General features: G+C 35.7%; 1 protein-coding gene across 1 annotated transcript; it reads left to right on the forward strand.

The window, feature by feature from the left end:
* The first annotated feature begins 7,464 nt into the window (after positions 1-7,464).
* LOC141648610 (uncharacterized) lies at positions 7,465-8,961 on the forward strand. The gene has a single exon (XM_074457338.1). The coding sequence runs from the start codon at positions 7,465-7,467 to the stop codon at positions 8,959-8,961; it is 1,497 nt and encodes a 498-aa protein (XP_074313439.1).
* Positions 8,962-13,262: the final 4,301 nt, after the last annotated feature.

Consider the following 13,262-nt stretch of genomic DNA (forward strand, 5'->3'; position numbering starts at 1 on the left):
CCCACTTGTTATCTTTTTGTGTAAAGTTTATAATATTATTGTTAGCTAGTAAGTAGCCTAGTATCGGTATTCTAGAATTTCAGTCTATTGCTTGTTGGGATAACTTGATGTTTAAGATTATCTTAATTTATGACGGTTTACTTAACTAATTAAATAGAGGTGGAAATCAAAATTCAGATCATGTATTCTATTTTCGTGTCCCATTTATGTCCATTGTTTTTACCTTACGATTTGTCATCCCTCACAAAATAAAAATTGTACTCATTGATTTTTATTAGACTAATGATGTGTCATACGGAGAAATAATGTGATATAAATGTAATATAAAACGGAAAAGAGAAATTGATCTCTGGAAAGAAAAGGAAATTTAAAAAGTTTTAAGTTAAAACCTTCACATACCCTTCCGGTGCCACAGCCCATCCACCCACATCCCTCTCTGATCTCCTCTATTTTGTCCCTTGACACGTCGCCCATCACAACCAGACCCCATATCTCTCACACCCTCACTAACCACATCACACACCCACCTCACAATTCTGTCCGGTTCCGCCTCGTCCTCGTCAAAGACAACCTTATTACGATGTTCCCAAATCGCCCAGCAGCCCACCATGAATTTTCCACACTCTCCCTCTCCTAGCTCTCTCCATTTGGCCTCCACCCACTGCGGTACATCACACTCCCCCTCCTCTTCCCATTCGAACCCCAACCGCTCCCAGACCCAGCGTGCCACTCAACAATCTCGAAACAAGTGAAGACTCGACTCATTAAAAATGTGACAAAAAGGACAAGAAGAAGACTCATCTCCAACTCGAGTAATGATGTTCGATTTCGTTGCCAGGGCCTCCTTACACAGCTGCCAAAAGAAGAGCTTGACACGGGGCCAGACCGGAATCTTCCAGAGCTTATTCCACAACCACCTCCCCCTCTCCCCATTCTCGTTCCTCCATATCCATCCCCTCTCCTGCAAGCATTTTATACGCAGTTTTAACCGAGTAAATCCCGTCCTTCTCCAAACCCCAATACCACAGATCTGGGCCACGAATAGAGCTCAGCCGAATGTTAAGAATTCGCTCCCTCTCGAACGGTAGAAACAATTGGGCCATCTTCCCCTCATCCCATCCCATCCCTACACCATTCAACAGCCCCGCCACCAACATGTTCTCGTTCCCACAAGCACAAGGAGATATAACCTTGCCCGTTTGCGTATTTGGAATCCACGCGTGCTTCCACACGAGCGTGTTCAGGCCGTCCCCAACCCGTCTTCTCATCCCCTTCTCTAACACACCTCGGGCCTCCACTATACCACGCCACACATAACTCGGGTTATGCCCAATCCCCGCGTCCATAAACTCCCCCTGCGGATAGTACTTAGCCTTCATGATTCTCGCCCATAACCCGTCCGAACAAGTTACTAACCTCCAGACCTGTTTAGCAAGTAAAGCGAGATTAAACAAATGGAAATCCCGAAAGCCAAGACCCCCCACTCCCTTCGGTGTGCAAATCTTCCGCCATGCTACCCAAGATATACCTCGTTGTCCTTCTCCATGCCCCGACCAGAAGCGCGATACCATCGATCTAAGTTCATCACAAAAGTGCGAAGGAATTTTGAACACACTCATCACATAGGTAGGAAGCGAATTGGCCACAACCTTTATAAGAACTTCCTTACCAGCCCTCGACAATATTTTCCCCCGCCACCCTTGAAGTCTTTTGCTTAACTTATCTCGGATGATATCAGTAATAACTTTTTTAGACCGCCCAATAACAGTCGGCAAACCCAAATAACGCTTCTGCTCCTCCACCACAGCTACCCCAAGTCTCTCGGCCACCCTATCCCTCTGCCCTCCTGGAACACCTTTGCTAAACGAAACAGTTGTCTTATCAAGGCTCACTAGTTGACCTGAAGCAGCTTCATACCGTCGCAAAATATCATTAATACGGGACGGCCGAGGACATGTGCTCTGGGGTGGAGCGATAGTACGGGAGCAGCAGTGGGAATCGTGCTTGGCGGAGGCAGTAGCTGTGTTCGATGGCCTTCAAGCTGCACGAAACAAAGGGCATCGATGTCTGGTGGTGGAGAGCGACTACTTACATGTTGTTGACACGTTGCGGGAGCGAAGGAAAGGGAGGAGCATTTTTGCGCAAGTTATAGACGATATTCTCGAGCTTTGTAATGTGTTTGATTCAGTGTTATGGTCTTATACGCCTAGAGTCAACAATTGTGTTGCGCATGCTTTAGCTCATATTACTCCACGTGTAGTTGGTAGCTCGTTTTGGTCGAATGTTTTACCTTCTGTCGCGGACAACTGTAATTTTTGATTTATCGTTATTAAAGTAATACCCTTGCGAGTGTTTTCTTCAAAAAAAAAAAAAAAAAAAATTAAAGTTAAAACGGTTTTAATCAAGACCTCATAATATAACATAAAGTGATATAATCAATATGCAATAAGTACACTTATTTTAAGTTTTCATTTGAGAAAATTGAATGTGAATGACCAAATTGTTCATCAAATACATTCTTAAAATAGAAAGGACAACAATTGATTAAGACACCTCAAATGGAATAGGACAACAAATGACCAGGACGGAAGGAGTACATGTCTATGAGCAGGAACAATAAGTTTCCCTTGTGACGGGTATATCCGTCACAAGCTTGTGACGAGTCAAATATCACTCACTTGGGTAGATAAGACAACAAGAAAAGTATCTAAGAAATTTTAAATGATTTATCTTTATCTATTCAAGTGAGTTTTATTTAACCCGTTAAAAACTGGTTATAGATATTACCTGTTACAACTAAGAATTTGTGGAGCAAGAAAGGGTGAAGAGGACAAGTAATAGTCGACATGTGTCCAAGAGGCAAGGGTGGTGTTGGATTAATTAATTTTGATTAATACGGAGTACTAGTTTAACATATCACGTAATATGATTGCTCTAAAATTTGTTTTCTTAATAGGTTGAACGTCGTCCTATTGTAGAATGAAAATTCAATTTAGAATGAAAATTCGTGTGGTGTTCTTCAGAAAGACCCTTACTCCTTACATTTAAATTTTTATATTTTATTTGTTAGATACTTTTAAGGGTAAGGACTGCTATTCTCACGAAATAAACACCAATTTTTCTTGTAGGATTATACTCATGGGTGCCTAATTGGCAAAACACAAATTCTCATTATAGATAGGAGATATCCGTTTATAGTTATAGACGGACCAAATATTCACCCACTTTAAGCATAAGACAAGTAACAAGTTGTATGATGGGGCCCAAATATATCACCATTTTAAGCATATTTGACCCGTCTTTTACTTTAAACGGATATATCCGTTCATGGTGAGATTAATTGTTGGCAAAATATGTGATGTGTGATATGGTGGACTGGTGGTTGTTTACGTCACCAGTGATATCATTTGGTCTATTATTCTGTTTCCAAAAATCTAGTATGTAATCCACACATATTTTATGTGCATGAGATGTTGTGTGGATGGCCTTTTTGCCGACTTGATTGTACACATGAATATGTCACGAGTTACGTAAAGGCATGCTTTTCTACTTTTGGCCTTTTGCATCACTTAACAGATTCTACGAGACTACGACCAGTTGTAATTAATTATACAAAGCGTCTTCTTTTTGTGACGCTAATCCCGTCAAAGCTCGCGACTTTTCTCTCACAAAAGAGAGAGGAGACAGTGCAAGACTTCTACGTGTCTTCCCCACTCATCTCTCATGGGTATTTTGTGAGAGGAAATGGTATCCGTCACAAGCTTGTGACGGATATCACCGTCTTCAATGAGATTTTGTGTTAATTATATGGTGTATAATCCAAATTTTATAATAACATACTAGTTTAACTTCCGTGCAATTTATACACGGTATATATAGAGTTTTACATTTTTTAGTATATTATACTTTATGAAATATAAATTAGCTAATCTTTTTTTTTTACATTTCTAATTATTATATTTTAATTTGAAAAATCAAAGTCTAAATCGTACTCCCTCCAATCCAGACAGATGTAAACACTTCCCTAAAACGGATGAACCAGATCAATGTAAACTACCATATTTGGCATGGAAAATGACAAACTTACCCTTACATCCACTACTTATTTACAACTTTACCATCCACTCACCCACTCACCAACTACTTATTTAATCCACTTAAATCCATGTGGCCCCAATCAATATTTTCTACTTTACCCCTCACATTTCCACATTTTCTTAAATAACCACTTTTTGCTTATGTTTACATCTGTCTGGATCGGAGGGAGTATTAATCATTGAAATGAGTAATTTTCAATAAAAGTTTTTCCTATTACCGAGAAATTATTTTATAAAATTTTACTGATAATATGTTTTTATCCGCAACTTTTTAGCATAGAAAATTAATGAATTTTTTCGTATGATTCTTTAAACAAAAAAATTTCCTTTTTATATCATAAAAAGATTGGAGATAATTTTGTATAGAATGTAAAATACTAAATAACATAAATACATAAATCTGAAAGATTGTGTATTATAGTGCACCATACTTATAGAATATGCTAAAAATAACTAAATTTTATTTTAGGAAATATGTTTAGGCGGGAAAATTTTGAACTTCGCCTATTCATTTAGTAAATAGGGGATTTGAGCTTTGTTTTAAAGAATCTAAGTTATATCATAAAATGTCTGAACTCATTTACTTTATAAAAAATTAAGAAAGTTAAGAAAAATTACACATAAGCTCATTTAAATATAAGTTGGTTGTACGATGCTAATGTTTCACTGGAGTTATAAGGTCATTTGTGCTTTAGCATATGGTTTAAATAATTTTAGCTCGTTGATAGGTAATGATGGAGTTAATTAAGAGGCTAGCAACAACACTCGTCCTAATTGAAAATCGAAAAATTTAAATCTTAGTTAAATGTTTGAGATTTTTTCAATTTCATCTTATGATATTACTTGCTCGTCTCAATTAAAAATTTTGTAACCAAAATTTTAGAGTAACTCAATATACTTTTGAGATGATTCAAAGTCCAATCTGAATTTAAGATTTTTTAGATATTAGTCTTAAAATTATTTTACACAATTATTTTACGCAAGACCTTGAGTTTATGCAAAAGTGTTACGAATATTTATATTTATATATGATTTGACCCCAATAAAATAAATGGATACTCATATTAATCAATGTCATATGGTCCAATATTAAATCTAAGTCCAAGGTATATATTGTCAAAGATGTGAAATTAAACCTTTATTTTTTTGATGAAATGATAATTAAACATTACTTTCGTGAAACCAAAAAGGTTATTGACTTCATGACATCATTTAGACATTCATGTCCAACTCTTTCGATGTGGTTTAAAAGGCGATGGTTTCAATTTACAAAACTCTCTCATTCGAAAGGATAAGATAAGTTGGTCATATCCCAGACGATCAATCTAGTTTTCTTACCTTATAAAAAAAAAAATATATTAACAAAATGCGATCTGAACCATTAATAGAAAATTACCTCTTCATTTCTTTTAGAAAATGAAAATAATCTTAACTCCGGTGTGCATAATAGAAGTTTTCTAGAATGCCGATGGCTTTTTAAGTCTATCCATGCAATTACGTGCGACAACAAAATAAAATTAGTAGTCCATGATGTATGCCTTTTTATGGTTGAATGCCTTTAATGGATTATGTGAACACCACAAATTCTCCCTTATGACGGAGGGTATCCGTCGCAAACTTGCGACGGATACCATATTGTCTTACAAAAAATCCATAAGGGTGAGAGACAAAGCATATGGGGTGGGTGCCCACCTTGTCCCCTCTACCCATTTCCACTCACATAATACTCGTCGTAATATCCGACCCGTCGCAAGAAAGACCTACTGATGTGAACACAAGGACATGAATTAATATTGAACACCTAAAAGTTTCTAACTTTATTTCCCCTGGATGATCCTACAAAAATAAAGGTCCATCTACAAAATCATTAGTAATTGAAAATAAAAAATTCAATATCTTTTAGGTTGACCATGACATCTAACTATACCTTAAAGTTCAAAATGTCATTTTACATAGTTCTATAATATTACATTTGACTTATTAGCCATCGACTGAAGATGACAAAGAAAAAGAAAAACTCGTTTTGATATGTTTTGTGTTATATGTATTTTACATATTGATATAGACATTCCATTAAGTAACTAATACTATGATTTATCTAAAAGTATTAAGGTCTTACCTAATATACTTATAAGGAGTAGTATAATTTTCTCAAATAACAACAAGATAAGTACAAGATACTTATAAGGTGTAGTATAATTTTCTCAAATAACAACTTAAAATAAGTGTACTTATGGCATGTCAATTATATCATACTTATAAGGAGTAGTATAATTTTCTCAAATAACTTGTACTTATCGCATGTCAATTAGTTAAGATAGGTCTTGCTTAAAACCGTTCTAAAACTTCCTTTTATTTCCAGAGATCGGGTTCTCTTTTTTATTTTATGTTTCATCTTATATTTCATTATCCCTCCTTGTAAGTTATAACACATCATTAGTTTAATAGAAATGACGGAGTACAATTTTATTTTATGAGAGATGATGTATTATAAGATAAAGACAATAGACACAAGATGAGACATAAAAATAACATATGATCTGAATTCTGGTTTCCATCTCTATTCAAACTAGGTTTGGTGCCCGGCTACGCCCGGGCTACCTTTATTTAACATTTAAATTTTATTTTCTATGAAATATGATTCCTCTAAATTTGGTTCACACATACATTTACAATTTATATATTGAAATTATGATGAGAGGTAAAATTAATCAACAAATTATGAGACACGTTCACCTCTCCCGCTGTTAATATTACTACTTTCACTACATCCCCTGTTAATACTATTTCGTTCACTACTTCTTCGGTTATTGTTGTTTGTTTTACAATTCCTGCTATTTTTACGGTAAATCCGTTAGTTTTGTCAAGCTCATATATTTAAATAAATTATTATTTTCTTAAAATCGAATTGTTAGTTAATTTTTCATACTCTTTCTGTTGTTTCTACTGTTACTTTCTGTTAGACTATAGCATAGTTAGTTAGATTACAAGGTTTGTTACTAGTTTGTTATAAGTCGGTTACAAGTTAGTTATAACCTAACATAGGTCGGTGTAGCTAGTAGTATATATATACTTGATATCACAGGTTGTATTCTTAAGTTTTGGTTATCAATCATACAATGTTTACATTCAATATATTTTACATGGTATCAGTTACCAAGTTTTCTTGATTCTGTTACATCGCTTCCGCATACATTCATACAATCAAACAAACAATTCCTTTGTATCTTCAAACAATTCCTTTGTATCTTCAAACAATTCTTTTGTATCTTCAAACAAATTCTCTGTATCTTCATACTTCATCCTCTGTATTCAACCAATCAGAATCATTTCTCATACAAATTTCTTTCCATAAACAAATCCAATCATGCCAGAGACTGATGAATCTGTTGCTGCATCATATGAGTTTTACGATGACCCATTATTTCTTTCACAATCTGATCAACCCATTGCCAAGTTAAGTCCAACCTTGTTCAATGGTCATGATTTCTTATCTTGGAAGCAAGATGTTTACATGGCACTTGCGTCCAAGAATAAGGAGGGTTTTTTGGATGGTTCATGTACTGCACCTGCAACAACTGATAAAAAGTATAGGCAGTGGGTTCGATGCAATCTGATGGTTCTGAATTGGATCTTGAATTCAATGGAGAAGTCTTTGAGGGGTAATTTCAAGTATGTACGGTCTGCTAAAGTTCTTTGGGCAGAACTCAACGAGCGTTATGGGTTGGCTAATGCCATAAAGATATATCAGATTAAGAAGGATATGGATGGAGTTAGTCAAGGGAATGCTTCTTTGGTGGAATATTACAGTAAGCTCAAGAATTTCTGGGAGACCCTTGATAATCTTGATCCTCTTCCTCTTTGTACTTGTGGAAAAATGGACTCTTGCACTTGTTCTGTTGTCAGGAGGATGTTTGAGAGAGAACAGAATGCAAAACTCATTCAGTTCTTGATGGGTTTAACAAGTGCTTATGATCATATACGCACTCAAATACTGTCTATGGATCCCTTGCCAACAATTAGCAAGGCATTGGGGTTGTTACAGAAAATTGAGAGGCAAAAACAAGTAGCTGAGTTGGTTGATAACATTCCTGAGACTAATGCTTATGCAGTCTCTGGACAATCAATTCTGATCGAATTCTGGAAGAATTCACGATCACGATGCACTGCCGCATCCAAATTTTGCACTTCTTGTAAGATCAAGGGTCATGATCTGTCTGAGTTTTATAGGCATACTACTTGTACACATTGCAAGAAGACAGGCCATAACATTTCTGTGTGTTATGATATTCATGGGTTTCCTGGTAAAGAGAAGGGAAAAGCTTCTACTAAGGGCAAGTTCAATGGGCAAAAGGGCAAGAGGAGAGCTAATAATGTTGATGTGGTAGAGTCAGAAGATTCTCCCTTGGAAGATTATGTTCCAGTTTCTACTGCCCATGGTTCTGCAGCTCAGGTTGACACCAATATAGCTTCCTCTTCTTCTTCACTTGATCCTGCTGTTATTGATGGTTTGGTCACTTCTGTTGTGGATCAAGTCATGAAGAGGATAGCTGATTCTCATTCTACTGCTACTGCTCACTTTGCAGGTATGATCCCTGAGTCTTTAGTATATTCTGTTAATAGAAGTGATGTTCTGCCAAATTGGATAATAGACACGGGTGCGTCTGACCACATGACTTCAGATTATTCTTCCCTTTATAATATTAGGCATTTGACTACCCCTATACAAGTAGGATTGCCTGATGGTTCATCTAGGTTTGTGCACACTGTTGGAGATATTCGATTAATCGATCACATCACACTGTTCAATGTCTTTTACATTCCTGAGTTTAAACAAAGTCTGCGTTGTCTGTGGGTCGTTTAATTGATGATAATGCTGTCAATGTTTTATTTTTATCAAACAAGTGCATTTTTCAGGCCCATTCAGGTAGACAGATTATTGGGATTGGCAGAAGGGAAGGAGATCTTTACAGAATACAACAATTTAATAAGAATATGTTAATGGAGACAGTAACTAGTTTAGTTAAAGAAACTTTACATAAGAAATTGTTGATCAATAATTGTAATTCTTGTAAGAATGATCCAGTACAATTAATGCATATTAGAAGTGGTCATATGTCCTTAGATAAACTGAAAGTTGTAATGCCTATTTCAAATACTGTTAGACAAAACTTTCATTGTGAATCTTGTATATTGGCAAAGCATCATAAACTTCCTTTTACTTTGAGTTCATCAAGAGCAACTTTACCTTTCTCTATGATTCATATGGATGTTTGGGGACCATATAAGGTACCCACATTATCTGGTGCTAAATACTTTCTGACATTGCTAGATGATCATACCAGGACAACCTGGGTTTTTCTTTTCCATCACAAAGATCGGGTGCGGGACTTATCGGTGATTTTTTCTTGCATATCAAAACACAATTTAATGCTATTGTAAAGATTGTTAGAACTGATAATGGTACTGAATTTGTACAACAAACTTGTGGTAGATTGTTTAAAGATAGAGGTATTTTACATCAGACTAGCATTGTGGGTAGGCCACAGCAAAATGGTCGTGTTGAAAGAAAGCATAGACATTTGTTAGAGACGGCTAGGGCATTAAAATTTTATGCAAATTTACCAATAAAATTCTGGGGTGATTGCCTACTTACAGCTGCTTATTTGATTAACATGATGCCTTCTAAAGTAATCAACTGGAAAACACCACATGAGTTGCTTTTTGGTACTATTCCTTCTTATGAATCATTAAGAGTGTTTGGTTGTACATGCTTTGCTACTATGCCTCCTACATTATTTGATAAATTTGGTTTGAAAGCAAGAAAATGCATTTTTATAGGTTATCCTTATAACCAAAAGGGTTATAGACTATATGATTTAGAATCACATAGAGTTTTTACTGCTAGAGATGTTTTATTCAAGGAAGATCAATTTCATTTTAGGGATTCTTCTGATAATCAAAGTACTGTTAATACACCATTAGATTTAGTCAATCCTGCTTCCTCTACTTTGCTAGTTCCTGTAAGTACTGCAGATAATCAGTCCAGTACAGTTCATGATACTGGTACACAAGAGGTACATGATCAATCTACTCAGGTTAATCCTGAGGTTCAGTTTTCTGCTGATCAAAATCAGCATAGTGATCAACACTCCACTGGCCCTGTTCTTGATCAGTCTCACAGTTTCACTCTACAAGATGAAGGCCAGAGTGTCAATGTTCATCCTGTTACTGAAGTCAGGAAGTCCAGTAGGCCAAGGCAGCTCTCTGTCTTGCTTAAAGGCTTCCATTGTCCACAAAAGCTACCAAGTGGTAGCAGTCATCAGGTTGCTGTCCTAAATGGTTTGCAAGGTTACCATTCAGAATATGTTGCATCCTTAGCCAATGTATTTCAAGAACATGAACCGTACACTTTTACCCAAGCTTCAAAAGATCCAAGATGGGTGACTGCTATGGAGAAGGAGGTTCAAGCTCTTGAAGAGAATCATACCTGGGAATTGGTGGATTTGCCATCTGGGCAAAAAGCAATTGGTAGTAAATGGGTTTTTAAAATTAAGCATAACCCTAATGGGACTGTAGAGAGGTTTAAGGCAAGGTTAGTTGCCAAGGGTTACAATCAAATCAAAGACAAGGATTATACTCATACCTTTTCACCAGTGGCTAAGTTTACTACAGTGAGGACCTTGTTGGCTTTAGCTGGCACATTAGGGTTGGCGGACTCCATCAATTGGACATTAACAATGCTTTTTTACATGGTTTTGTTGATGAGGATATATATATGAGGCCACCAGAAGGTTATACTGTGGCTAAAGGGAAGGTGTGCAAGCTCAAGAGGTCCCTCTATGGTTTGAAGCAAGCTTCTCGACAATGGAATAAAGAGTTAACCAAGTATCTGCAAAGCCTAGGTTTTCAGCAATCAAAATATGACTATTCATTGTATACAAGATACAATCCAGTCCTGGATACTTTTGTTTTGGCTCTTGTTTATGTTGATGATGTTTTATTAACGGGAAATTCTGATAAAGAGATAGCTGATGTGACGCAAGGACTTGATACAGCATTTTCCATAAAAGATTTGGGTCTCATGAGGTATTTTTTGGGTCTTGAGATTTCAAGGAATGAGACTGGTATACTGATCAATCAAAGGAAGTATATTTTAGATATACTAGCTGATTTGAACATGGAAGATTCTACACCAGCTAAGTTCCCTATGCAAAGAGGGTTAAAGTTATCAATTGATGAGGGAGAATTGCTTGATCAACCAGAAGTTTACAGGAGGTTAGTAGGCAGGTTGTTGTACTTAAACATGTCAAGACCTGACCTTTCTTACACGGTTCAGCACCTAAGCCAATTTATCAGTCAGCCACGAAAGCCTCATCTGCAGGCTGCTATGCATGCAGTCAGATATCTGAAAGCTACCCTTGATACAGGACTTTTTTATAGTTCAACATCTGATTTACAGTTAACAGCATATTCAGATGCTGACTGGGGTCAGTGTGCCTTTTCCTGTCGATCATTGAGTGGTTATTGCTTATTTCTAGGTCAATCTCTTGTCTCTTGGAAGACCAAGAAACAAGTTACTGTCAGTAAAAGCTCAGCAGAATCTGAGTACCGCAGTATGTCATACACCACATCAGAGATAGTATGGCTGTCAAATTTGTTACAGGATATGAGAGTTACAGTACCCAAGCCTATTTCTTTGTTATGCGATAATAAAGCTGCAGAGCATATATCTCAGAACCCGGTATTCCATGAAAGGACTAAGCATCTCAGTATAGATTGCCATTTTGTTCGTGACAAACAACAAGAAGGATTCCTAGCAACCAAGCATGTCAAGTCTGGGCTGCAATTGGCAGATATAATGACAAAGCCATTGGGGTATGATCAGCATATGTTCTTTTCTCGCAAGCTTGGATTGTCCTTTCCATCCATTCCACCTTGAGGAGGGGATGTTAGACTATAGCATAGTTAGTTAGATTACAAGGTTTGTTACTAGTTTGTTATAAGTCGGTTACAAGTTAGTTATAACCTAACATAGGTCGGTGTAGCTAGTAGTATATATATACTTGATATCACAAGTTGTATTCTTAAGTTTTGGTTATCAATAATACAATGTTTACATTCAATATATTTTATACTTTCATTACATGTGTTGTGAATATTATTACTTTCACTTCTTCCGCCGTCATTATTTTTTCCGTTATTTTTTCTTTCAGACTTTCACTACTCCCACATTTATTATTGTTAATTTCACTACTCCCGTTGTTACTAGTATGACTTTCACTACTCCCGTTGCTATATATTATTGTTGCTTTTACTACTCACATGGAAGGTTACTATCATAATAGTTGATTATCTAGTTGTATTTAAATAAATCTGAAATATTATATTAGAATATTATTTAAGAGCAATCATTATTATTTACTAATTAAATTACAAATCTAATGAATTATGGAATATTATATTTTTTAGAAATCTGAATTAATTTACTTATCTTTTAATAGTTTCTAAAATATAACATATACTTATATTATATTTATGTATGTTAAATAATTAACATATTTATACTAATTAATAATACCACAAGTGGGACCCGTTTATTTAAGGAAACTCGCCATATTCTAATATTCTCTAAATTTATACTTTTAACCAAAATTATATAATATTTACATTGAAGACCCTTGTTCAGGTCCATCACACGTCGCTAGTAATTTAAAACTATATAGTATAATTAATGTGTATAGATTTATTTAATTACATGGAAGTCCCTTGGTTTCTGGAATTAATATATAGTATTGATTGATTCAATTGTATAAACCGTCTTACAATCGTCTTAGACTATGGATTGTTCTAACAAGCAATAGACTGAAATTCAAGAATATCGATACTAGCTAACAAAAATATAAACTTCACACAAAAAGATAACAAGTGGGGGCATATAATAAGGTCTCATTTGGTTTATGCGGGTGTTGAATTCCTATGTTAATTTGCAACTCACTGGAATCCAACTTCCGTATGAAATTCACATGAATTGACAAAAACATGTTTGGTTGCCTTGAGAAGTTTGTTTTTCCCATGAATTAAACTCCCCCATATTGTTTGGTTGAAATGTGTCAATTCACCTGATTTTAATCTCTAATTTCCAATATATCTCTTCGTAATATT

This window comes from Silene latifolia, chromosome 3 (assembly GCF_048544455.1).
Source record: "Silene latifolia isolate original U9 population chromosome 3, ASM4854445v1, whole genome shotgun sequence".
Taxonomy (NCBI): domain Eukaryota; kingdom Viridiplantae; phylum Streptophyta; class Magnoliopsida; order Caryophyllales; family Caryophyllaceae; genus Silene; species Silene latifolia.

Coding starts and splice junctions, on each gene's coding strand:
- LOC141648610 (XM_074457338.1), top strand. CDS start 7,465: ATGCCAGAGACTGATGAATCTGTTGCTGCATCATATGAGTTTTACGAT.